Below are 26182 nucleotides of genomic sequence, written 5' to 3'. Positions count from 1 at the left end.
TGCATCTGTTTATTTGTACCTGTTCAAGGAGTATTTACATTAAACCAACGAATGCTCATTCTATCCTGTCTTCCTCAAATCATTTTAGTGTAAACAAACAGAGCGTTCTTTTGTTGTTTTTCCTGCGTTCGTGACAATTCTACGGAATATACTAATGCTCGCTCAATGTAAATGGCACGAGAAAAGTTGCTTCAAGCGTAGAATACTTGTTCTTGGTTTTTGTCATCGATATAAATCGTTAGATAGGCCCTTCCATATTAAAGAACGCACAATGTTATGTCATTACTCAAAGACGTGCACGCACATCTTAACTTAGTATGCAACAAGCGCATGCTGTGACTATAAAAATATCTTACTGTTTTTTTCTTCTTTAATCTCTTAATTATGCCTTCGTGAACATTTTGGAAGTTTAAAAACACAAGCCGCAACACGAATAATGAGAAAGTTGTTACTTTTCATTCGTAAGTATTTGCGAAACCAATGACAATTCCGCGACGCTTTTTGGCCCATCTAACGATCTACGATCGATGGTTTTTGTCTTGGTCTTTGATATTCTGTTGGTGTGAACACTAAAAATTGGTTCATTTACACAATAAAAAGAACAAGAAAGTATGCTTTCCTTCTTGTTTTAGTTCATTGTTCGTATAGTTATAACCAACCGTCAATAGTCCGGGTTTAGAGGGGTTATGTTTTCCGAGGTAGAGTGTATGTACTCCTACTTATGTGTTAAATTATGTATCAGTGGCGAAGGATGGAATTCAAATGAAGGTAAGTCGTCCCAAACAAAAGGATATTCATATAGTGTGATACAAATTCCGGTTTCTCATATATCTAGATACAGAACAGCAATGAACATGGATGGATTTTTAAAGGTAGCCCGCGGGAATCAGCTTGCATGAAAAAAAACATAGACACACACACTTACACACAAATTTTCGCCTTTATAATATTAGTAGGATGTCATTAAAGATGTCCTATGACACACATTTTTCCTTCAAAGAAGGTCTTAGTCCTATTGTATAAGTAAATGTAAAATTATTTTCATTTTATTTTCTCGTGAGATAACTTTTATCTTCGTTTTGCAATGTCAGGAATGGATTAAAACAGAAATAAAACACATGCGTTTTCCTTATTGTGGTGAGTGTGTCGTTTGTAACGGATATAAAATGGCGTTGAATCGGTAATAACGCGTTTTATCTCCCAATCAGACATGGGTACCTAATACCTATTGTGTGAAGTCTGTGTGAAACACGAGATAAGGCCTTTAACCTCTCGTGGTAAATAAACAGGGATCGCTTTTTGTTTGTACAGTTTTTGTGAGCTGAGCTTTGTCCGGATACATTTATTTGCGCATTTGTACATTTTAAAATCAACTGACGATGCTCACGTTGCCATCTTTGGTGTATGCTGTTACCGGAAGATTTAGCTTCCTTTGTTTCGTATTGTTTTCAGTGTATTAGTGGAATATCACACTTATATTTTAAAGGCAAAAGTTTGTGTGTGTGTGTTTGTTTGTTCCTCCTTTGCGCTGCTGCTACTGAATTTGGCTGTTTTTTTTAAATTGGAAATAGATTTTACTCTGGCTTAACACATAGGCTCCTTTTCATCCCGGCATAATCCATGATACCCACGGGATTAGTGAAAACTGAATTCCAGTCCGCTAGTTGTTATTAAAATTTGAATCAGTAGGCTACCTAAATATTGTTGTAAACTTATCTTACCCCGCTTTAGAATAGCAATATCCAATCATCTCATTCGGTGAGCCCTGTTGTGTAGTAAGTAAGTAGTGAGAAAATAATAAAAAAAATCACTTTAATAACATTTTTAATATATTAGTAGACTAGCCCGCATCTTCGTCAACGTGAAAAGTTTTACACAAATCGAGCGGGAACCATTAATTTTTCCAAGACAACAAGTAGCCTGTAAGTTTCTCTATAACCTCCTTTATTACCCAATGAAAAAAAAAAACATTACAAAGCCGTTCCAAAGGCCATTTAAAGGCAAATTCAACCACTCCAGAGATTCAGACACAAAGACAAAGATCCAATGACAGAATAACAGACAACAATCTCAATAAATCGTTTTTGTTTTGGTATCGTGTAAATAACTATAATCACTTAAGAAAACACAGTTACCTATTTTGAATTCACAGACAGACACTTCAATTTTATTTATATGTATTGACTAGTGGACGCCCGCGACTTCGTCCGCCTTTAGACCTCCTTAATCCGACCCTCTGGCAAAGCCGGTTTTAGCGGACATCTACTATTTATAAGCTACCTCCTTGCCAAATTTTATCTCTGCACGTCAATCGGTTTTTGATATTTCATTATGAGTTTTCAAAATACATATTTACTATTGCAAAAACAAATTATGTATCCATTCGACTTGCTTACGGTTTTGTGATAAGTATTTACCTACTTATAGATTCTAACATTTCGAGTAGGTACATGAATCTGAAGCTAACGCAGACATACCTACGCCTTACACCGATTTATGTTCACCGTTATTGAGCTATTTACCCGAATTCGAAGCAAATAAGAGTTTATTTGAACAGTTTGCGGCTGTAGTCCTTTATGGTCGATTAACTGTACATCTGAGATTATATGAGTATTTTGTTTATATTTAGACGTTTATTATATTAAAAGCTCATAGTCCACATGTAATACTAGATATAGTTCAGTACTTTAAGCAACTGTGAATTTTAGAGCGGGATGGCTTTGGGAGTAGGTTTCAGGAGTCTAGGCCCTCAATCTGAAACATGCTCACATTTGCGACTTCGACCTCTTGGAAACTTTAGTTTTATAGGTACTATGCAAATTACACTAATACTATAAAGGCGAAAGTTTGTGTGTATGTAAGTCTGTAAGTGTGTAAGTATGTTTTTTTCTTCTTTACGCTGCAGCTACTGGTGTGATTAGATTGAGATTTGGAATGGAAATAGGTTTTACTCTGTATTAACACATAGGCCACTTTTAAACCCGGAAAAATCTATGGTTCCCGCTGGATTTGTGAAAAACTGAATTCCACGCGGATGAAATCGCGGGCGTCCGCTAGTATAGTATAAAAGTTTATACCCCTCCAGTGGTGTAGTGTGCCTGGGGTCCTGTATCAAAATTAGTTGGGGGCCCAATAGACTAGCGGCAAATGACGAAAAATCTCCCGGGGGCCCCGTATAATTGATATGGCTGATACAGTGGTAGCTACACCCTTGTACCTCTCTCATACTGAAAAGAGGCTCGAACTCAACAGTGATCCTAATATGGGTTGTTAATGATTGTATAGATTGTACAGTGCAGTTTATTCGTACTTAATTTAAAAAGTGCTTAAAAAGCTTGAATTTAAATATAACACATTACATTATTTTCTCATTTTAATGTAATTAACTAAATAAAATGAAAATAAAATATATTTTAAAGTAATATGTTCGCATAAGGTAAACAATGAAACATGAATTATTAATTAAAATTATTCGTTAGTTTAATACTGGCACATTATTATGCAGCAATGAAAATTTCCATGTTTCAATTGCATTTTACACTTTGCAAGTGTTTAGGAGGTAGGAATTCCCACGTCAATCAATGTCAATTAAGTATAGGATATGTAGACCACGAGGCATCATGGCGCCCGAAGTTTAATATAAAATTGCAACAAAATCACTAGATAGCCGTTCAAAATTATATTTTGGCCTCCTTAATCCAGGCCTCTAGCAAAATCCGTTCTAAGCGGACCTCTACTATCTGTAAACTACCTCCTTGCCAAAGGAGTTGGTCCAAAATTGTATGGAGCCCAAGATCAGTCATTGTACGCTGGCGGAAATAAGAGAAAATATTTTTCTCACGTATTTTTGATTATACAAGTATACGAATTTACTTTAATTCTTTAGAAATACTATTCATTATTTCCCAAGAAATGCAACACTACTAAGGATAATAATGGCAGATTCATGACGTTTTCAACGCAGTAGTCGATTTGACGTTTGCTGTCAGCTGTTGCTTTAAGGAAGCCATCTTGATATAACTCAAAAACTTGGGTTTTAATTTTATTTATTTCGTTTTATTTAGTTAGATTTATTAACTTAATTAGATTTTAATGAAATCCTTATATTTTTTAAATTTTAATGATACAGAGTACAAGAGTGGATCTTCTTTAATCTTCGTAAGACGAGCAGTTTTTGAGATTTCGTGAAGAATAATGACATGATGACCTTTCGCATTTATATATGATATCTAATTGTTCTAAGCTTATCAATCAAATTGATTTTCATTAATTTTACAATTAATTCGATTATAATTATTTTACATGTGTATGTAATTTTTTTTCTTTAGGTTTTGAAAAAGTAACATTTTGTTCCACAAATTACTGCTGGCATCCGAATACTTTAAAGACTTCTTGGTCTTCAACGTTCTAAGTAACAAACACAAGAATATTATATTATTTTCATATTATTCTTAAATAAACATAAGACAGAATCTAATATCACAGGCGTAATATGAAAAAGGTCTTAAATTACGTTTTGGTGTTGCCTACTCATTTTAATATTAACGGTAAAAAACTGATATAGCCTGGCATTAAGCTTTGGCATTATAATCGTCATTACAAAGGTACTCAAGTTTCATGTAACTAATAAGTTTTAAAATTATACTGGTGATTATTGTCACTGCATGCCAATCATAATATTGACTCTAGTTTCATAGCTGTGCTATAATAGCGACTGCCTCATTGTCTCATGCCTCGGGACATGCCTCATGTCATGTTTGGCTACGAAAAATAAGGTCCAGGGTTCGAATCTCGGGTCAGGCCAACAAAAAAAATAATACGTTAATGGAATTTTTCTTATACGAAAAGTCTTAATAGCATTTTGTGTGATTGCTACGCAGTTATTTAGCGTTCCAGTACGATGTCGCCTTCAGAGGTACGGGTAGAATAAACTTATGTATCTTCCAAGTTAGCTCTTTTTTTTAATTCTTTACAAGTTAGCCCTTGACTACAATCTCACCTGATAGTAAGTGATGATGTAGTCTTAGATGGAAGAGGGCTAACATGATAGGAGGAGGATGAAAATCCACGCTCACTTCGGTTTCTACACGGCATCGTACCGGAACACTAAATCGCTTGGCGGTACGTCTTTGCCGGTAACTAGCCACGGCTGAAGCCTCCCACCAGCCAGACCTGGACCAATTAAGAAAACCTCAATCGGTCCAGCCGGGGATCGAACCCAGCACCTCCGTCTTGTAAATCCACCGCGCATACCACTGCGCCACGGAGGCCGTCAAAACTTCCATCTTAGACATTTAACATCAGGTGTGATCACAGTCAAGGGCTAACTTGTCAAAGAATAATTATTAAATAGAAGGTATTAGGAGTAATCTAAAACATGTAAGGTCTGTTAATGAAATCACATTGGAGGTACATCAATATTATTTATTTAAACCATTATGATCATGAAATCAGTTAATTAAGTTACACACATACTCGCATGATTACATGTTCATACAATGTATTATCACATAATAAGATTTAAGAACAGACAAGGATGTTTAAGAGTCATCATGAAACCGTAATACAAAATCATATGAAAATATTGCACAAAGACATTAGTATAACCTCTCCTAATAGTTAATTGTTTTTTAGACAATAATATATAATTGTAATACAATACCAAATCCGTATACTTGTAACTGTTTATCACGTTAATTATTAGTGACACTTTTACTTTTAACAGAATGAGACCGCTAGCACCCTCACTATTGATTAACCCAAAAGTTTGTTACACCACCTTTTATAACAGTCAATAATTGAGGGGGTAGGAAAAATGGTGCGAGGCGCCATTTTTCTACAGTAATCCCAACTGTTTCATGTAATAAGGCGCGAACGGTTCAAGGTTGCCAACTACGCAACGCTACGTTGTCCACAGATAACGCGCGATTTTCATAGACGACAACAAAGGTATACTTGTATTATGAATATCTTTATTTGCAACACAGTTATGTATTCCTAAAGTGTATGTGGTCATAAACATACCTTCACATTGAAAAGGAGATAAAACAAATGAGTAACGTTTCTTGATGCCCGAATAGCGGTACCACATAATGAGCGTGTACGAGACAATGTCGGTGTCAGTGGGCCGAGTGAATTGCTCATTTCATCTATAGGTAACTGTAAACGGCATTGATTTTTCTTTGTAACCGATAGCTTACAATCACTTGGCATCATTACTAGATAAGTAGATCGGAACCTTGTCATCACTCATCGCTATGTAGCAAAAGACTCGACCTAATACGCTTGTACATGTAGTACATGTAGATGAAATAAACATATTAAATAATCTAAGGCCGGGTACTCACTACGCCGGACCGGGAGATTTGCCGGGCCGGTAAAACTGCCAGAAGGGCTGTTTGCTGTACAATTTATATGAAGTTATTCACATCATCCCCGGTCCGGCAAAAATGTCAGTTGACTATCCTGTTTCTAGTATGTGACTGGTGTCCGGTTTTCAGCAAATCTGAATCAAAACCCGGCCTAACTTTACAAAACTGAGAATCTAATTAGAATAAGCGAGGACGAATTGTACTATTTATTTTAAAAGACCAACTGCTAAGTTTCTTTCTTATTCTTCTCGATATAATTTTATCATTCAAACTAAATAAATATTATGAATGAAAAATGAAAATGAAAAAAATCTTTTTCATTTTAATTTTTCATATAAGCTGCTTTCCGGAACCAGCCACTATCCATTGAACTTTTTGAAGCCAATTGCTTACATAAAACGTAAGCGCTTTTGAAAAAAGCGCTTACGTTTTATGTAAGCGCTTTTGAAAAAAGCTTAAATAATGCTAATATTTATTTAGTTTGAATAACAAAATTACCTCAATTTAATAAATCTGCAATAAATGGGACATATTATGCTATTTTATGAGCATCTGATGTGTGTATAATAATTTGATAACCTTTTCTTAATAACACAATGGGCCTTTTATACTAATCCCTCGGTTCTGATAAAACATTGGCAGGCTTCCGAGCTACATCCTTTATCGTCCTATTGCGTCTACCGCTTTCTATTGGGAATTGTTAATCTATACTATCTATACTAATATTATAAAGAGGTAAAGTTTGTAAGTTTGTAAGTTTGTCACATTTTTTAAATGGGGTAATCTTCGGAAGTACTGGTCCGATTTCAAAAATTCTTTCACCAGTAGAATGCTACATTATCGGGGAGTGCTATAGGCTATATTTTATATTGGTATCATATATATTAGCCGAGTTATCGCAGTTTTTGTCATACAGGTCGGACTGAAAATCCTCTTAAACAGACTTATTCGCATGCGCTGCCTTAACTATTGTGTAAAATTGAAATTAATGTATGGAGACTTTATGTATCTCTAAAAGTTCTACAAAAAAGTCCGCGACACCATATATCTATCTTCTATATATTAGCAGATATAGTACCTTTTGTGTTTTAAAAATTATTAATTTTATATACTTAGGTTTACGTCATTATTTATACAACTAAATTTTAATCCTTATTAAAATAAATTATTTAATAATCACAAGGATATTATGGAGATAAGATTTGCCCTTTACAGTATGTTAATTACTTAAATAGTTTCGTAAATAATACAAAATTTCTAAAAGACGCAGAAATTCCGCTATATGACGCCCGGCGCTTTCATTTACGTAATTCCCGTTCCCGTGTGAATATGGGGATCAAACATAGCCTATGACACTCGCAAATAACGTAGCTTTCTATTGGTAAAACAATTTTTCAAATCGGTCCAGTAGATCCAGAGATTACCTCCTACAACCACACGAACTTTACCTCTTTATATTATTAGCATAGAAGTCTCTATTTCTCTTGGTCATACCACAACTCTCGAAGGACTGGACCTATTTTGCTAAGGGTAGGAGTAAGATAGAGAAGTTACAGGGTAGGGTACGGGTAGGGAAGCGTAGGGGTAGTGTAGGGGTAGGGTAGGTTTAGGGCCGGGTTTAGGGTAGTGGTAGGGTAAGGGTAGAGGTAGGGTAGTGGTAGGGTAGAGAAACGGGTAGGATAGGGAAGTGGTAGGGTAGGGGTAGGATAGTCGTGAGATAGGGGTACGGGTGGGATAGGGGTAGGAAAGGGATAGGGTACGGGGAGGGTAGGGGTAGGATGGGGGTAGGGTGTAGGTAAGGTAGGGGTAGGGTAGGGGTAGGTTTGGGGTAGGGTAGGGGTAGGGTGGGGGTAGGGGTAGGGTAGGGTAGATGTAGGGGTTGGGTAGGGTAGGGTTGGGGTAGTGGTAGGGTAAGGGTAGGGTAGGGTAGGGTAGGGGTAGGGTAGGGTAGGGGTAGTAGTAAAGTTGACATCGAAATTTACGCGGACGAAGTCGCGGGCGTCCGCTAGTCTTCAATATTCCTGGTTCCTGGTAGCCCTGATTTAATTAACTTGCGCCACAAAGCCGTACCGCCAACCGATTTAGCTTTGCGCTACGAGTATATTGTGCAGAAGCCAATTAGAGGTATGAATCTATCGATATATGACGTATGAACAAGGTATATCATTCGTGGTCTAGTTCTATTGCATTATTAGTCCTAATAGCTGTTATGTTAAGTCTCAGCTCTTGAGTCTTGGCATTATTATCAGACTAATTTAACGGCGACATAAGACCATAAGAGTGTTATTTTTTTCTTAATCTTGTAACAAGCACTTAACTTAAATTGCTCTTCGAAGCACGGGCGTATAGCATCACAGCTAGTTGCTGAAAATTCCTTGAAAAAAAAAGAAAAGCTCATTATTTCATAGCCCGATTCAGGACTCAAATCCAGGATTTCAAGACCCCTTATGGCCTAAAGACGCGCTATTTGACTACAGTACTAAAAAGCTGCAGTCATCAGCTGGCCTATACAATAATTTGGTATTTATCAACAACCTATTAAACAACATCAAATCCACTGAGAAACGTCATCTACCTACTGTATGATATCCTTAGAGGGATGACAGTTGTTATATAGAATCTCAATTTCGTATAAGTCAACTAACATACGTCAAAGTTAGCGAATTAGCCTGCTGATTTGCTATAGGTACCTACCAAAATATTTTTTTTCCAACTTTTCTTATAAAGCAGCTTAACTATATAGAAAAATAGAATAATCCACGAAGATCCCAAAAATTAATAACACCGAGGTTAATATGTTTTTGTTACATTTTCATTGAAGATGAAAACCCTTAGGCAAAGTATTATATTAAGGGATATTAGTAGACTCTTTTGTTTGGATATAAAATCTTCATATTCGTAAAATTATTATTATTATTACCTACCCGTATTTTTCTGAATATTGGCGACAGCGATTTTTCTAAGAGAATCTTTAATTTTTGTAAGCTAAACGAAATCATTGTTTCAATGGAAACTACAAAAAAAGACTGAACAAGATAGATAGATGTATTCTTTATTGCACATAATCTATAATCTATACTAATATAATAAAGCTAAAGAGTTTGTTTGTTTGTTTGATTGAACGCGCTAATCTCAGGAACTACTAGTCCGATTTGAAAAATCCTTTCACTGTTAGATAGCCCATTTATCGAGGAAGGCTATAGGCTATATATTATCCCCATATTCCTACGGGAACGGAAACCGCGCGGGTGAAACCGCGCGGCGTCAGCTAGTAATAACATATATAAAACTACAATATTCATCAAGAAATACAATAGGTAGAAATATGCAGATCATATCAATATCTTCTCCAGACAACCCAACGACAAACTAGTAACCTTTTCATTAATTTTTTTTTATCTAACACAAGTAGGTACTATAATTTTTAAAATGTCTTTCCGTAAATTGAAATCCCTTGTTCGGACCTCAGAAAATAATGTGAACGTATTATAATTCTTAAACACGGTTTCCTACTTCGCGAGATTAAGCTCAGTTTCAATTTAATTTATCAAATAATAATAATTTGAATGTTAAGCTAGAGCAGAGGTTCCCAAATTTGTTTTTTTCATAGACCAGTTTCGAATTCTAGCTTGTACTGGTGGACTCCCTGCAGTTACATCTCTACAATCTCCCATAATTCGACAATATATTATGTGAAAATTATATGTAACTATTTTAAACTTTTTGATGTGATGAAAAAAAAAAGTGAGAATTGATTGGTCAACAACTTATTTTTTAAAAAGAATATTTTTATTTGCCATATATTTTATAATATGATCAAGATTCCCGTTCCCCTCCAACTAGTCGGGAAAGACTGTGCTAGGAGTGGGTACGACAATAGACCAACGGGGCGGGGATCGAACCACCACCCTACGGTGATGAGTCCAACCAGATGAGGTTGTGTGTGTGAGTGGATGTACAAAAAGTAACTTTACTTTTTTGACATAACTTATAGCACAAGGAACGCATAAATTCTCACTTGTTTTATTTAGAAAACTTCCCATCCGGTATGAAACTAGATAAAATTACATAACTTACGAATTGTAAACCTTAATTTTTTGGCATGTCATCGTAGACCCCTGTTGAGTGTCCCGTGGACCCTTGGGGGTTTGGGTTTTGGGAATCAATGAGCTAGAGTAATTTGTTTAGTTAATTTTTCTCTACATCGTATCGGAACGCTTGGCGATTAGTATACTAAGTTCTCAAACTCGGCAAACTATGAGGAAGTATCTGTCACTAGTCTAAAACAATTTTATCAATGTAAGGGCCTGTGCACACCACGTTTTATTAAACGCGCGGTAGACGCCCGTTTGTAGCGATGCAGTCGCGATGTTAACGTACGTGTATATCGATGCAAACGACAACAAACTGCGCACGAATAAAAGCGCACCGTCGACGCACGTTTCTAAAACGGCGCGTTTAAAAAACGTGGGCACAGGCCCTTAATTATACGAGTAATAATATACATCGTATAAAGACTGATGAAATCTTTAATGAACTACGTAGAAACTATTTCACAGAGACGTTAGGGTAGTAATCGAGATAGGAATTTTTAAAGGCGTTATAACGTTTTCATCCTAAGCTGAATTCTTGTAACTTGACTCTAATTGAAGTTGAAGGGCAGAGAGCGAAAGCCTCATTTACCGGGCTCTAGGCACCTCAAGGCAGGGCGCGGGTAACTTTGTACTTGTAATTTCTATTTTAACAAACAATTTTGTATATAACACTGTTTGACGTAGTTTGTAGTGTTTAAAGTGTTAAAGGGTTGAAGTAGTTGAATTTTCGATTTTAAAGGGATATTGTTTTTATCAACTAGCATTTTGTTTTTGTACAAAAATTTAAAACAATTTAACTAAAAAGTAGGTTTGATTGTAATTATGGAGATAGTTACGTGTATAAACGAATGTAAGTTACTCAGGAGCAATTTGACTTAATCAAGTAATATTTCTTTTTCACGTTTGATTATACTCAGAGTTAATATATGTATTTGCGTATCATCTGTGATAGAAAGGCAGGCTTATTCACTATCTTTGACGTAAGCTAGTTGACATATACGAAAATATATCTGGTGGAAGGCTTCGGCCGTAGCTAGTTACCACCCTAACGGCAAAGACGGTACCGCCAAGCGATTTAGCGTTCCGGTACGATGTCGTGTAGAAACCAAAAGGGGTGAGGATTTTCACCGTACTCCTAATAAGTAGGCCCGCTTCTATCTTAGATTGCATCATCATTAATCATTAGGTGAGATAGTCAAGGGCTAACTTGAAAAGAATAAAAAAAAAAATCGGGCTTATCTTTATGATCATCGATCTTTAAGCTCCTAGTACTTAAGTATTGACAATCATTAGTGCGACATGTTATTCATGTTATTATCTAAAAGCTTATAAATATTTTGGTCTTTCTTACGAGTATCTACTCTTTTTTATTTTTTTATACAATAGACTGCGGTGTCCGAAAGTGCTTATGTTATAATCCTGCTGAGATCACAGTAATACAGTAACCCCGAGGGGTCTCGCGGGATCACGCTGGCCCTGCATGGTTTATCCTAAAAGATAACAGTAAAAATATAATCAACCTGTACAGTATAATGAATTCAAATAATCAACTTTGTATCTTAAAATACACGATTCAAATCTTATCTACTTTTATGTCTAACATTAGCGGACGCCCCGCGGTTTCGTCCGCGTAGCCTATGTGTTAATCCAGAGTAAAATCTGTTTCCATTCCAAACTTCAGCCAAATCGGTTTAGTAGTTGCGGCGATAAAGAGTAACAAACATCCAAACAAACATCTAAATCTAACGACACTATATCGAAGATATCCCGGACATCAGCCTATACGAGATTAGTACGGCTCTTAAACACCTGAAGAACAATAAGGCGCCAGTTGAGGACAGAATCACAGCAGAACTCCTGAAAGCGGGTGGAAAACCGATACTTAAAGTCCTTCAGTGATTGTATAATTCCGTCATTCACGAGGGCACGACGCCTGAGGCGTGGCATAGGAGCGTGGTGGTTCTGTTCTTCAAAAAAGGTGACAACACCTTGCTGAAGAATTACAGACCCATCTCGCTGCTAAGCCATGTTTACAAATTGTTCTCGAGAGTCATTACGAATCGTCTCGCTAATAGGTTTGACGACTTCCAGCCTCCCGAACAAGCCGGTTTCCGAAAAGGCTTTAGTACCATAGACCACAACCATACGCTACGGCAGGTTATACTGTAAATAGAAAGATTTAATGCGTAACAATTTCTCCTATAAGTTACAGTCATTGGCGTATCTAGGATTATTTCCTAGGGTGGGCCTGGCCCCCCACAACGATTCTATTATTAGTATCCCTATAGATTTCCATATCGGTATCAGAATATTAGGGTGGGCATAGGTCCATTCTAGGGTGGGTTCATATACGCCTATGGTTATAGTGTGGCGATCGAGAAGGTTTATTATAAGTATGTATGTATGTATATTGTATATATGTATTTATTTAGTTATTATTATAGTATTGATATGTACTGTTATAATTTATATATTTATTTTAATTTATTTATTAGTGTTATTTTTGATATATTTAATATTATTTATTTTTATTATTTATGTATTAAGTATAATATGTTTCCTCACTTTTTTTTTGTTGTACCTATCCATTTCTTTTGTTTACAACCTCTCCCACTGCCAAGGGTCACTGGCAGAGATCTCTTATAGAGATAAGTGTTTCCTTGTCCTCTGTTTTTCTTTTTACTTTTGTGTGTGACTAATATTGGTACTAAATAAATTAAAAAAAAAAAAAAGGTTTGCCAATTCTCATCAATTATTCTTTGTTTAGATTATATTTTATAAGCTTAATTCCAAAGCTTTGTTCGCTGTAAAGAGCTTCGATAAAAAGGAGGTAAACACTTTTTGTTACGACCGCCTACGTTATTTTGATGAGTGCTTCGCTAATATTCGAGCTTGTTTAGGATATTTTTATACCAAAGATGTTTGTATTTTTCGCATAACCTGTTCCCTATCTACATATTATATTTGTTTTTGCTAACGATTCTAATAACATTAAATTGAAAATTTTATGTTCTGATTCAGAAATGCAGCTTATAGTTCAAATAATAAACATTTCTAAAACTTCGCGAGTTTTTTATTATATTGTGATAGACATAAATAGCGCTCTATATTTATATTTCAAGTTTTTAATTTTAGTCGTCAAACGAATATTTAAATTTATCCTCTTTCTTCTATTTATTCTCTGTCTTTGAAAATTAGATAACGTATTAGCTTTATTCTAAATCTCTCATGTGTTTAAAAAAATACAATTGTTTTTCTACAGTACGTATTTTTTTATATACTTGTTATTTAATAGCAAATTACGGTTTCATTTACAAGTATTTTTTCTAAAAACATTGCAGTTGTATTACGTTGCTTAAAGTTTTATTTTAAAAAATATAGTACAGATCTTTAATAGTAAAACTGCGGTACAATTAGGTGATTCACATTAATTGGATAAGTTTATTGACGACAAGAAAAAACGGTAAAAGGGTCTTTAAGACGTTCAGTTAAAAGTCTTTACATTATAGTCCTTTGAGCGTTTTGTGATTTAACCTAAAACCGTTACGTTTTTCTGAAATGTAATGATTTATATTTTTTTATTTGACGTGTATCTAAAGTAACAAAAAAATAAGAGTCTATGATCTATAAGAAGGCTCAAAGTTAAATGGAGAGAGCTAAGTACTAGGCTGGGAGTATCTCTGCAAGATCGAATAAGAAATGAGAAGATCCGCAGAAGAACCAAAGTCACGACATAGCTCAAAGAATTGTGAAACTGACATGGCAATGAGCTGGGAAAATAGTCGTAGTTCGAAGAGCCGATGGACGTTTGGCTTCGCACCGGAAGGCAGTGTTGGACGACCAGCAGCGAATAGATGGACCAACAATATTAATCGGGTTAGGTATAATGAGCCGTTGGATGCATGTCCAGGTGTACGCAAAAGGCCTATGTCCAGCAGTGTACATTCATCTGATGATGATGATGGATTTAAAATAAATATTTGACTTCAATAGATCTATTGTATTTAGGTTCGCCAACATTGTTCCAATTGCAACATCATTTAATTATCTACTGCATTAACTAAAGTACCAGTCTATGCACGCTATGCATTCAATTGTGTTGTTGTATATATAATTAGTTGGTAAATATGAATATTTTATCCACTACTATTCTAGATACCACAGTAATTGCAGGAGGTCTAATTTTCGTGTAAACGTTTTGCGGCATAAGGGCGGACGGTGAAAAATTAAGCAATGTTGTTAAAAACAAGTAATTTGTCCAAGACGAAGCTGTTTCTAAAGTTTTTTTTTTTCGAAACAAATATTGACCAACAGTTTCTTTATTCATTATTCTTAGACAACAAAAAAATTGCAATTTATCATTTGTAATTGCAATTGAAAAATAAATTTTCTATTGATCCTGAAGGTTGTCTGATAAATTTTAATCAATAGTTGTGACATGCAGACAGACAGACAGTAACAAAAATGTTACGTTGTTTAACCGAGGAACCCTAAAACGATGTACTCATAACCCAAGATATAATAAAAAAATATTACCAATAGCGGTAATTTCGATTAATATTGTTCGCTGTAATTGGCCCGATGATGGTTAAGAGTTTTTGTTACTTAAGAGTCCTTGACGATGAAAAAAGCTTTGAGAGACGAGCGATTATACGTTAGAAAAGGTCACAAGAAGAGCGAACGAATTAGCGCAAACAATTTACGATTTATTTTTATTATTTAGGGGCGAATTACGAAACCAGATTTTTCCAGCAAGTTTTTGCAGACGCACATTCTTTGAAACAAAAAAGTGTCTAATTATAATAATGAAGTCTGGTATTTTTAATAAAGAAGCCGAAAAGGGAAAGGTTTTTAAAATGTTTAAGCAAAGCACTGATAGATTACTTGTTTGGACAACAGTATTTTTTACACTATGTACCTACAATAAAAGCTAAGACTGGTATTATTGCCTGATCTTGATAAGATTAGGAAGATAAATTGCAATTTAAAGAGTTCGTAAAATTAACAACACATTTCAATAATAAGTATACTAATATATTTAATTTACAGTTCTGAAATTCACTAACAATAATAAACTTAATGTCTTTTCACTCCATCTTTTTTAACTTTTTCAATCGAAGCCTTAAGCATCGCACAAATGGATTTTAGCATTCGATCACAGCCACTTCATAATAATACCTAATGCAATAGTCTGTACGAGAGCTTCGCGCGGAGATGCGCTCGAGGCGTGTCTCGCTGATTTGCTTCAGTGCAACCTTGACATTTGACAGTGCGGCAACCTGTGCCACTAGCCCCATCGACGGAAACGGTTGTACCGCACCACTGGGAGATAAGGATATCTGGCAGGAACTATCACATTCTCTAAATTGTAACCGCGTCTCTGCCGCACAAGATCACCGTTGTCCAATTTCTTCGGCTTAACGATTTTCACTACATTCGATTCTAGAATAACATTGTCAGCGATCACTGCTTCATCCGGTCGCAGTTTTGTTATGAGTTTCGCTTTGTTTTTCTGCGCGTTTATGTATTCTTCATTGAGCACGTAGTCCAACAGTTTGGGGACCTGGTTGTACCGCGTGTCGATCTCTCGCTCGTATCCCAATCGGTCGGGAGCGGCGAGCGCAGAAGCAGACGCCGCAAGCACAACAAGCGCGAGGAACGCGAACATGTTTCGGTGTGTGACTGTGTCGGTGTGAGCCGCGCGCGCCCACAACATTATTTATATAAGTATGCGAGCGATCGGCACCATTCGTTCCCAATTTGAGTAGATATTTTTTGTTTTCTTTGTACGCGAGATGTTCTTGAACTTGAGGTAATCGATCGGAGATGCAGCGCAGCGCGTCGCGCGGCTACGCTTTGGGTTGCACTGCCTTCCTATTTGTTTGTTCGCACCAGAATGTGTCTTATGTTATTATATTTATTATGAACGCTCATGAACCTTGTTCCACTTATGTGTTGCTGCACACAAGGTGACCATCGGCCGGGTGCGGTTGGCGTAGATTATATCGCACTTTGCATCTAATGTGGAGTTGTAGCATTAGCACTCATAACTTATGATAATTATTGGTGTTTAAAGTTTAAATGTACTCGTATGTTAATCATGTGTTTGCTGGTTAGATCAGATTTATGATTTTAAAATAGTTTTGATCGTGATTAATTTATTTGAAGTATAAAATCAATATGTATTTTTATATGATTTGAGAGTATACAACGAGTATTATCGAGTTTATATTTTAAAGAACTTTTGCATTGTTAGTACTGCATACAATAGTATATTGCATATATCATGATATATGCTGTATAAAGTTTTGTTTTACTCTTTCTTGTAACAGGCAAATATATTTTACCTTTTTGAATTCCTGTATGTTAATCCGATCCGATCGCAACATTGTATTACAACACATACATTGTATACAACTGATTTGAAATACACATAAAGTCCCTGGAGTAACTTGTTTACTTGTATTGTATAATTTAATACAATAGCTGGTACAGTAGGTCCTACAACAATCATTTGATAATTTCGTCTCATTTCACTCCAGAATGCTAACTGAAGTGAGTGTGAATAACCCACTTATTGAAATCGAAAACCTAATATATTTTGAACATTAAAATAATAGTTATTGATAACTAGTAAAGTAATTTTCAACCCATATTCGGCTCACTGCTGAGCTCGAGTCTCCTCTCCGAATGAGAGGGGTTAGGCCAATAGTCCACCACGCTGACCCAATGCGGATTGGCAGACTTTACACACGCAAATAATTAAGAAAATTCTCTGAAAAACGACCTAATATATTTTGAACATTAAAATAATAGTTATTGATAACAGACTAACATTTTCAACAGTAGGTATTTTGACATTAATAATTTTTTTATCAGACCAGCAGGTCAATTCACTAACTTTGATGTAAGTTAGCTACCCTATCTCTTGTATAGTAATATCGTTCTCAGCCCGCTATTATAGCGATGACAAAAATATACAAAATTATTGTTTACTTTGCATACTGAGTAGGTAGGTTAATATGTAAATTCCACGATTAATTTTAATAGTTTCTCAAGTTGCTTACATTTAAAAATCATAACGTAATATACTGTTCGACAGTCTTAATGCTGTTTATCATTTGGATTTAATTTGTTTTGTGCATGTCCATCTTAAATTGCACATTTACGGAATTGTATCTACACGACTTTTTCAAGGAGGAATCTATACTAATATTATAAAGCTGAAGAGTTTGTTTGTTTGATTGAACGTGCTAATCTTAGGAACTACTGGTCCGATTTGAAAAATTCTTTCTGTGTTAGATAGCCCATTTATCGAGGAAGGCTATAGGCTATATATTAACCCCGTATTCCAACGGGAACGGGAACCACGCGGGTAAATCCGCGCGGCGTCAGCTAGTTTTTTGTATGAATAAAATTAAGTACGGGCTACCTAAAACCATAAAACGCCGCTACCAGCATATTTCCTGTAGTTGTCATACATTTTATATGGATTCGCCGCATACGGTTGACGCCGATGGCCGCCACACGCTACAATCGTCGCTGCTCGCTTCTTGTGGCCCGCACCGGCCACTAAACACGCCACTCGCGCGATTATAATACTGCGTGTATGGGTTAAAAAAGTAGCAGCCACCGACCACAAGTGTCGACCACCGGCCACAAGTGGCTGTCGCGCGCTTTAGCTACTTTTGTGGCTTCTAGCTTCTTGTAGCGATGTTTGTGGCTGTCGCGTGTGGCCCGTGTGCGGCGACACTTAAAGTCAGTCAACAGTGTGAATAAATGCATACAGAGGGTCTAGTGGCAATTTGATACTGTTATTATCGCTAACGTAAACGCGAATTTGTAAGGAATCGAAAATCGGTAGTTTTTTTACTATTGCTTGATTGCTGATAAACAGCCACATTGTCCTACAAATTGAGTGGTACGTTATCTTGTTCCTACACTCAGAAGTTTTCATTACCTAGTTACCCTGTTAGCTACCAGGAGTCCTATTCAGTAATGATTTTATGTATAACTGAATTTATACCTATCTCTCTCTCTGTCTAACATGATACTATAGACAGAGAGCGATAGATGCGAGTTCGAAGCTCACACTGTCGAAGTGATAAAAATATCGTTACAGAATAGCCCCCCTGAATCAAGAATTTTCGTAAATATAAAAGTTGAGCGTCTGATCACGATAAAGCAACTGACGGAAAATTAAATTGGTAGTACCTAATCAATTGTAAAATGGCTCCCCGGATCCTGGACTATACGTTATATTTTATTTTTACAACGTATGAATATAAACATTCTTAGTAATCAAAACCCTAAAATAGTACCTAGTAATAACTGTAGTCGGGTAAAAATGTCAGTAGTTTTTAATAAATTGCAATTTATGTTGAAGTTATTAAATATTTTTCATGAAAAAAACACACAAATCGTTAAAGATTTCGATTAACTACACTTCAATTAAATGTACAATGACATTAATTTGAATACAACGTAGTTTATGAAGCACATAAGTAGGTATAAAAATAACTGTAGTCTTGCATCGTACGGAATTGAAAATTCGAGGCCATCTTTGAAATGAACATAGGCAGCCAGAATCATTATCAACCCATATTCGGCTCACTTCTGAGCTCGAGTCTCCTCTCCGAATGAGAGGGGTTAGGCCAATAGTCCACGCTGATCGAATGCGGATTGGCAGACTTTACACGCAGATAATTATATTAAGAAAATTCTTTGGTATGCAGGTTTCCTCGCGAAATTTTTCCTTCACCGTTTGAGACACGTTAATTTCTTAAAATGCACACAACTGAAAAGTTGGAGGTGCATGCCCCGGACCGGATTCGAACCCACACCGTCCGGAATGTCACTGTCATATCCACTGGGCTATCACGGCTCTCTCATGGTTATTACGTAAACAGAATTTTACTTTTCGCTTTTATGGATTTCCAAATATCGCTCTCCAATTTCTTTTTTTAGATAATTTCTCATTGATCGACTGGTTCTAACGCTGTATTGGAATAACAGATTAGAATACTGCGATAAAGAAAGTGGAAATACCAGATAGAAAAAGTTGTTGTTTAATATATTTAAACATTTTTTACATAAGAATGTTGATGAGATAACATAGTGAAGCGTGTTCTAATATGCTTTGATTCTGATATTTATAAACACAGCATTAAATAAATTACAGTTATAAATGTCCCTATTAAAAAAATTCTGATAAACCTCTACATGTTTTATAGATCAGCCAGGATCAGTCATTGTACCCCTAGCTGAAATAAAAGAAGATATTTTTTTTTAACTATTTTTGATTATACAAATCTACGAATTTACTTTAATTCTTTCGAAATAACTTTCATTATCTCCCAAGAAATGCAACACTTTTAAGGGTAATAATGGCGGATAGATGACGTTTTCAACGCAGTAATCGATTTGACGTTTGCTGTCAATTGTCATGTCATAGTTGCTCTATGGGCGCCATCTTGATAGAACTCAAAAACTTGGGTTTTTTTAATTTATTTCTTTTTATTTACATTTATTCAGTTTAACACATATTAATAAAACCCTTGTATTTTTTTAAATTTTAATGATACGAGGTACAAGAGTGGACCTGAAATGGACCATCTCCTTTCCTCTTTTGAGCGCCCATTTTTCATGCGCTAGTAACACATCTAACTGTATTTAATATTATTGTAAGGCGCTGTCAATTTTAGTGGCGTGGAGTCTAGTAAAGATCGCCGTCAAGGCCTGACTTGACATTGAATAAAAAAAATCTAGTTCAAGGGAAAAACAACATTTATGTGATAATCTTATCAAATTGATCCGGTTATCCGTTTCCGAAGAGTAATTAGTAATTTATACCACCTTAAGTTAAAGTACAGTTGTATAATACAGATCGAATTTCGTGCACATTTTGCATACCGGAAACATGTTAATATCAGCGGAAATAATTCTCCAGTATTAATTAGTTGCATTTAACTTGAAAACTTATAGCAAGCAGTCAAGGCGAAGATGCTTTTAACTGCATAACAACTTTTATATACGAGTAGGTGCTAAATATTAGTCAGCCATACACAGAAGGAAGAAATAACAATGTATAGAATGTCCTTGCGGTCTATGATGTTTCATTGTTAATTTGCTTCCGTGATATTTTGATGAAGTACTAGACATTGAATTGAAATTTAATTCACTTTTGATACATAGGTACTCAGTAGCAGAGCTGTGTGTGATTTGACCTCGTCCGGGGAAGCTCTAGTAATGTCCGCATTTTTCCTGCTTGCTGGTGTAATTAGCACATTTATCCAGATTGATAGGATAACATGGCCTTCGAAGTGTTGTTAATTTAAATTTTTCCAAATTTTTCCACTTTGTTTGGTCTGTTCTGGTCGTCAATTATTATTACTAAAAAAGTACTTATTTTAAAAGAACGGTGGGACAGAGTAACAATGAGACATCATTTTTTTTGCTTCTAAATATGTTGGCATTTACTCAGAACCAAAAAAAAATTATGTCTCGCTGGTTTACCTATTTAGTTCCCGTTTCTGTGGAAATACCTACGGGGATAGAATATAGTCTGTGTTACACGCTGATAATGTAACTTAACATTAGTAAAAAAAATTATTAAATTCGGTTTAGTTCAGCGGTGAACGCGTAACAAATAAACAAACACACTTGCTTGCAAAATAGGTTTGAAATATATGGATTGTATAAAAATGACCTTGTCCTTCAATGTAAGAAGGTACATTAACCAAATCTTGAAGTTATCAAGCCGTTTATTTCAATTAGTTACATAGTTACACGCCACAAAAAAGTAGTCAAAGCCGGTTCCGATCGCAGATTAAATAGCGATTATCTCACAAAGGCTTGGATGCTGTGCCGAAGTCTTTGTAAGATGCGTAGCTATTATACTATAAAAGCTACACCGGAGAGGTGTATGTAATAAGGCCGTTGGTATTTCTAATACTAGCGGACGCCCGTGACTTCGTCCGCCTTTAGACTTCTTTAAAATTCGTTCTTAGTGGATACCTCTTAACTATAAACCATGTTCATCAAGCGGTTTTCGAGATTTCGTGATGAATGCATTATACATTAAAATTAATATTTTATTTTTCCTATGTATATGTTTCTATGTTTTGAACAGACTTTCCTTGTTTAGTCATGAACTTAATAAAGGCACAGTGTTCTATTTTATCCATGTTAGTTTCCAGTTTTCTTTACGATTGAGTTCCTTATTACTTCAAAGATAAAACTTCACTGTCCCCTTAGCCAGATGGCACGTCGATTCCCTTTCTACGATCGCTAACGCTTCGAAAACTAAACAAAAGTATGGGAATGACAGATCTTGATCACGTGACCTGTCGATAGCAAATGTCATTCCCATACATTTTTCTAGTTTTCGAAGCGTTAGCGATCATAGAAAGAGAATCGACGTGCTACTTGGCTAGGGGGGCAGAATACGTAACAGATATTACCACTGACTCCCATACCCTCTTTTTCTTTGAGTTAAAACCGCACCCTCTTTAAATAAAGATCAGTTACAATATTTAAAATTCCGGAAAAATTGAATATCTGAATGAAAATTGGGACATAGATAGATGATGAGATGATGATCTTTACTACTTTTATTCCAATATTCCCACAGGAATGATAAACCGGAAGGACCGGATAACTAAACTCGCGAGCATTCAAATCGACTCAACGCTTATGTAGATGTCTTTTTTCGTAAAATATTTAATTTATGGTTTAAAAGCTCGAAGTTATATAATATAAATATCGCAAAAAAAATGTTTAATTGTAAAGTCAGAAATGCAGCCAGTATTTGTACCGTATCACGAGTAAAATTACTTGTAATAATATGTTAAATCATACTACTTAGTTATAATATGTTAAAAATGCTAATAAAACTATTTTCAATGAAACCACTTATGATAGTTCAATGGCTTTAATTCTTTTTATGGCAAGTAACGGTCGCTATATTGGCTCTAGATTACTGTTAAATCTATTTAGTGACATTCACACGCGTGATTACTGTTTAATGTTGTTATTAAGATTGTCCGGTAAAAAGCTAAGAATAAGAGAGATAAACAAAGATTTTATACTACTTCTTGGATATGTCAATAGCGCGTCGAAACTGAGGCGGACAAAGGTGGCTAATTATCTAAATTTCTTTTAGTCGGATAGTGAACAACGAAACAAATAATACCTAAATATTGACTTATCATCTAGAATGCCAAGTTGTGTTCAGGACGTGTAAAAACTCAGCATCGTCATCATCATCATCGTCATCATCATCATCATCATCATCATCATCATCATCATATCAGCCGATAGACGTCCACTGCAGGACATAGGCCTTTTGTAGACTTTCAAACATCACGACCACCTGCATCCAGCGAATCCCTGCGACTCGCTTGATGTCGTCAGTCCACGTGGTGGGGGGTCGACCAACACTGTGCTTTCTAGTGCGGGGTCGTCATTCCAGCACTTTGGAACCCCAACGTCCATCGGCTCTTCGAACTATGTGACCCGCCACATTGCCATTTGCGCCATTGCCACTTCAACTTCGCAACTCGTTGAGCTATGTCGGTGACTTTGGATCTTTTGCGGATCTTCTCAATTCTGATTCGATCACGCAGAGATAATCCTAACATTGTAAAAACTATATACATATAAATATATAATGTAAGTAAACAGAAAATTATGCATGTGTGCACACAGTAAAGTAGCTAAATTCAGATCACTTTTTGTAGGTACGTAACTAATCTAATAGTATAAAATCATTACAGAGAAAATATATGAATTTTTAAAAACAAAAAATGTCATGAAATAAAAAAATGTTCAACAATTTGATATCAAACTAGCTGACGCCGCGTGGTTTCAACCTCGTGGTTCCCATCCCCGTAGAAATTTGGGAATAATATATAGCCTTCCTCGATAAATCGGCTATCTAACACTCAAAGAATTTTTCAAATCGGACCATTGTTCCTGAGATTAGCGCGTTCAATCAAACAAACTCTTCAGCTTTATAATATTAGTATAGATTAAAATTCAAATGAGTGTGTCACAGACTCTGTGTTTAATGTTCTAATAACAACAGAGCGTGTTAACATCTATCGAAGGACACGCGGACAATGTGGAGAGTGACACCTCTTCCTTGTTTTGATTTGGTTCCGTACAATCATTCGTACTGCCTTCGAATATTAATAAATGTTTATTCAGTTAACTATGCATCGGCAATATAAATTGTCGCCAGTACAATCAAATGATACCTTTTGTTACATACAACTTATTCTTAACTAGCGAACGCCTGCGGTTACACTCGCATAGTTCCCCGTTCCCGTGGAAATAGGAGATTAAATATAGTCCATGTTACTTACTCATAATGTAGCTTTCCGTACGTGAAATATATTTTTTTAATCGGCTTAGTAGTTAAGGTATGAAAGCGTAACAGACAGACTTAGTTTTTACCGTTGACAGTTTGGAAAAAGGGGAATTAAATATAGCCTATGTTAATTTCTGATAATGTAGCTTTCCATTGGCGAAATATTTTTTATCGGCTTTGTAGTTTAGGCGTTAAAGCATAATAGACAGACTTGGTTTAATTAGGATTTTGATATCTTAGCGGTCAACCCGCGACTTTGTTCGCTCTTAGACCTCCTTACTCCGGACCTGTCGCAAAATCTGTTCTTAGCGGACTTCGTAAGTTACTTTCACTTGTATATTATGAGTGATATCGATATATGGGTGAGTATCTATATATATATTTGTATGAATGTTTGGATGCTTGTTTGGATGTTTGTTACTCTTTAATGCCGCTACTACTGAGGCGATTTGGCTGAAATTTGGAATGGAAATAGATTTTACTCTGCATTAACACATTACTTTTTATCCCGAAAAAATCCATGATTTCCTGAGATTTGCGAAAACTGATGATTTTAATGATATGAATGTTTGTTACTCTTTCGTTCGCCTCGACTACTGCACCGAATTAGCTGAAATTTGATATTGAGATATATTATAGCATGGATTAACACATAGGCTACTTTTTATCCCGGAAAAATCCATGGTTCCCGAGAGATTTGTGATAAACTAAATTCCACGCGGACGAAATTGCGGGCGTCCGCTAGTAATATAGTAAAGTATTAAAATAACTTATGAAGCTCATAATGTCTGCAAATCTTTCCGATGTACCTACAGACTTTAACGAGTCTTCCACGGACGTTGGCTCATAATTCGTGCGCCTTTGTGACGTGTCCTCGCACACATTCGCCTAACAGTGGCAGGTCATTGCTTCCTGATAGTTTTTCATCTCTAAGCGATGCGTTATTACGTGCTTGCATTATTCATTACACATTTTGTTCTATTCCGAACAGACGGAACAATGTCTGGTATAGACGTTTGACGGCTGACGCTGTTAATGACCCTGCCTTTTACATCCATGGCAGTGGGACTGTAAATTTTCCAGTGTCGGGGTGTTTTATATATGCTGGCGCTGACCTCTACCACATATGTCACTGAAGTCACGGAGCGTAGACAGAGAACCTCAAATCATTCTCATCGATTGCACATAGATTAATATTTGAGAAGTTACTATGAATTCATAGATAGTTTGAATAAATTAAATCTGGAAATCTGGACAGGAATATATTTAATTAATTAATTACTTTATCTGTATTCAACTTTAGTTTAGCCTCTCTAGTTTATGGTCAACATAACCACAATGTCCCAACAACATATAAACACAATGGGTTAGCCTAACCCCTCTCAATCTGAGAGGAGACTCGTGCTCAACAGTATTATATTTTATGTTGACTTGATACATTGTTTTCATTGTCCTCAGATGCCATGGGACTCCTCCGAGGAGCAGCAGATGAGCGGCCCCCGTGAGATGCGCATCCACGTGCAGCGCGTCATCGCCATCCCCTCTCCACACAACATGCCCCCCGCGCCCGAGAGCATGGGCCCCTTCCCACCCCCTCCGCCGCCCCAGCAACAGGAGAATGAGGTAACTAACCCTTTACCCACAAATACCCTTTTTAATCGTCATTATAATGACCTATGCAGACAAATGCTGAGTTGGGGCCTTTTTCTAGGTTATGCCACATATTACAGGGAATTCTTTAGTGCTTCACTGTTTGAGAGGACAGTTAAGCCATAATATAATTTAGATTTAATGTAATATGTGGCATTACTTAAAAATAAAGATCTTTCTTTCTTCTTCTTTTCTTTCCATGGCAGGGCCAGGCCTACTTAAAGGAGAGGAATATGGCTTACCCACCAAGTTGATCCAACACAGGTTGGCGGGTTTAGGGTGATCGTTTATAGTTATAGTTTTAATAATAAACTGCCACATGAAACCACGGGGTTGTCGCTCGATAAGTTCAAAGTTTTTACTAAACGCAAGCTTATAAAAAAGTTGTAATAATATGGTCATGATTCATCATCATTACCATCATATCAGCCGATGGACGTCCACTGCAGGACATAGGCCTTTTGTAGGGACTTCATCACGATACTGAGCCACCAGCATCCAGCGAATCCCTGCGACTCGCTTTATGTCGTCAGTCCACCCGGTGGGGGGTCGGCCAACACTGCGCTTACTAGTTCATGATTATTTACGATAAAAGGATGGAAATTAAATGCACTAATGATTAGCTACATAAATACTTATTGTTAAATGGTGATAAATTAAAAATAGAAAAGACTTGGCTGAGTTTTTGTAGGCTC

General features: G+C 36.1%; 2 protein-coding genes across 4 annotated transcripts in view; one reads left to right on the top strand and one right to left on the bottom strand.

The window, feature by feature from the left end:
* LOC112051648 (gametogenetin) overlaps nt 1–26182 on the top strand; it is a 94907-nt gene that overhangs the window by 54779 nt on the left and 13946 nt on the right. For all 3 annotated transcript variants that reach the window (XM_052885815.1, XM_024090374.2, XM_024090373.2), the window contains exon 7: nt 25296–25460. In XM_052885815.1, coding sequence (XP_052741775.1) covers nt 25296–25460 — 165 coding nt within the window. The remainder of the gene's footprint in view (nt 1–25295; nt 25461–26182) is intronic.
* LOC112051649 (uncharacterized) lies at nt 15484–16175 on the bottom strand. The gene has a single exon (XM_024090375.2). It carries the CDS (start codon nt 16131–16133, stop codon nt 15753–15755), a length of 381 nt encoding a protein of 126 aa, XP_023946143.2. The 5' UTR covers nt 16134–16175; the 3' UTR covers nt 15484–15752.

The sequence above is a fragment of the Bicyclus anynana genome, chromosome 15, assembly GCF_947172395.1.
Source record: "Bicyclus anynana chromosome 15, ilBicAnyn1.1, whole genome shotgun sequence".
Lineage (NCBI taxonomy): Eukaryota > Metazoa > Arthropoda > Insecta > Lepidoptera > Nymphalidae > Bicyclus > Bicyclus anynana.
This window is presented reverse-complemented; position numbering and strand designations above follow the sequence as displayed.

What these genes read in the sequence shown, in the direction of transcription:
- LOC112051649 (XM_024090375.2), bottom strand. Translation starts at nt 16,133, where the DNA reads ATGTTCGCGTTCCTCGCGCTTGTTGTGCTTGCGGCGTCTGCTTCTGCG.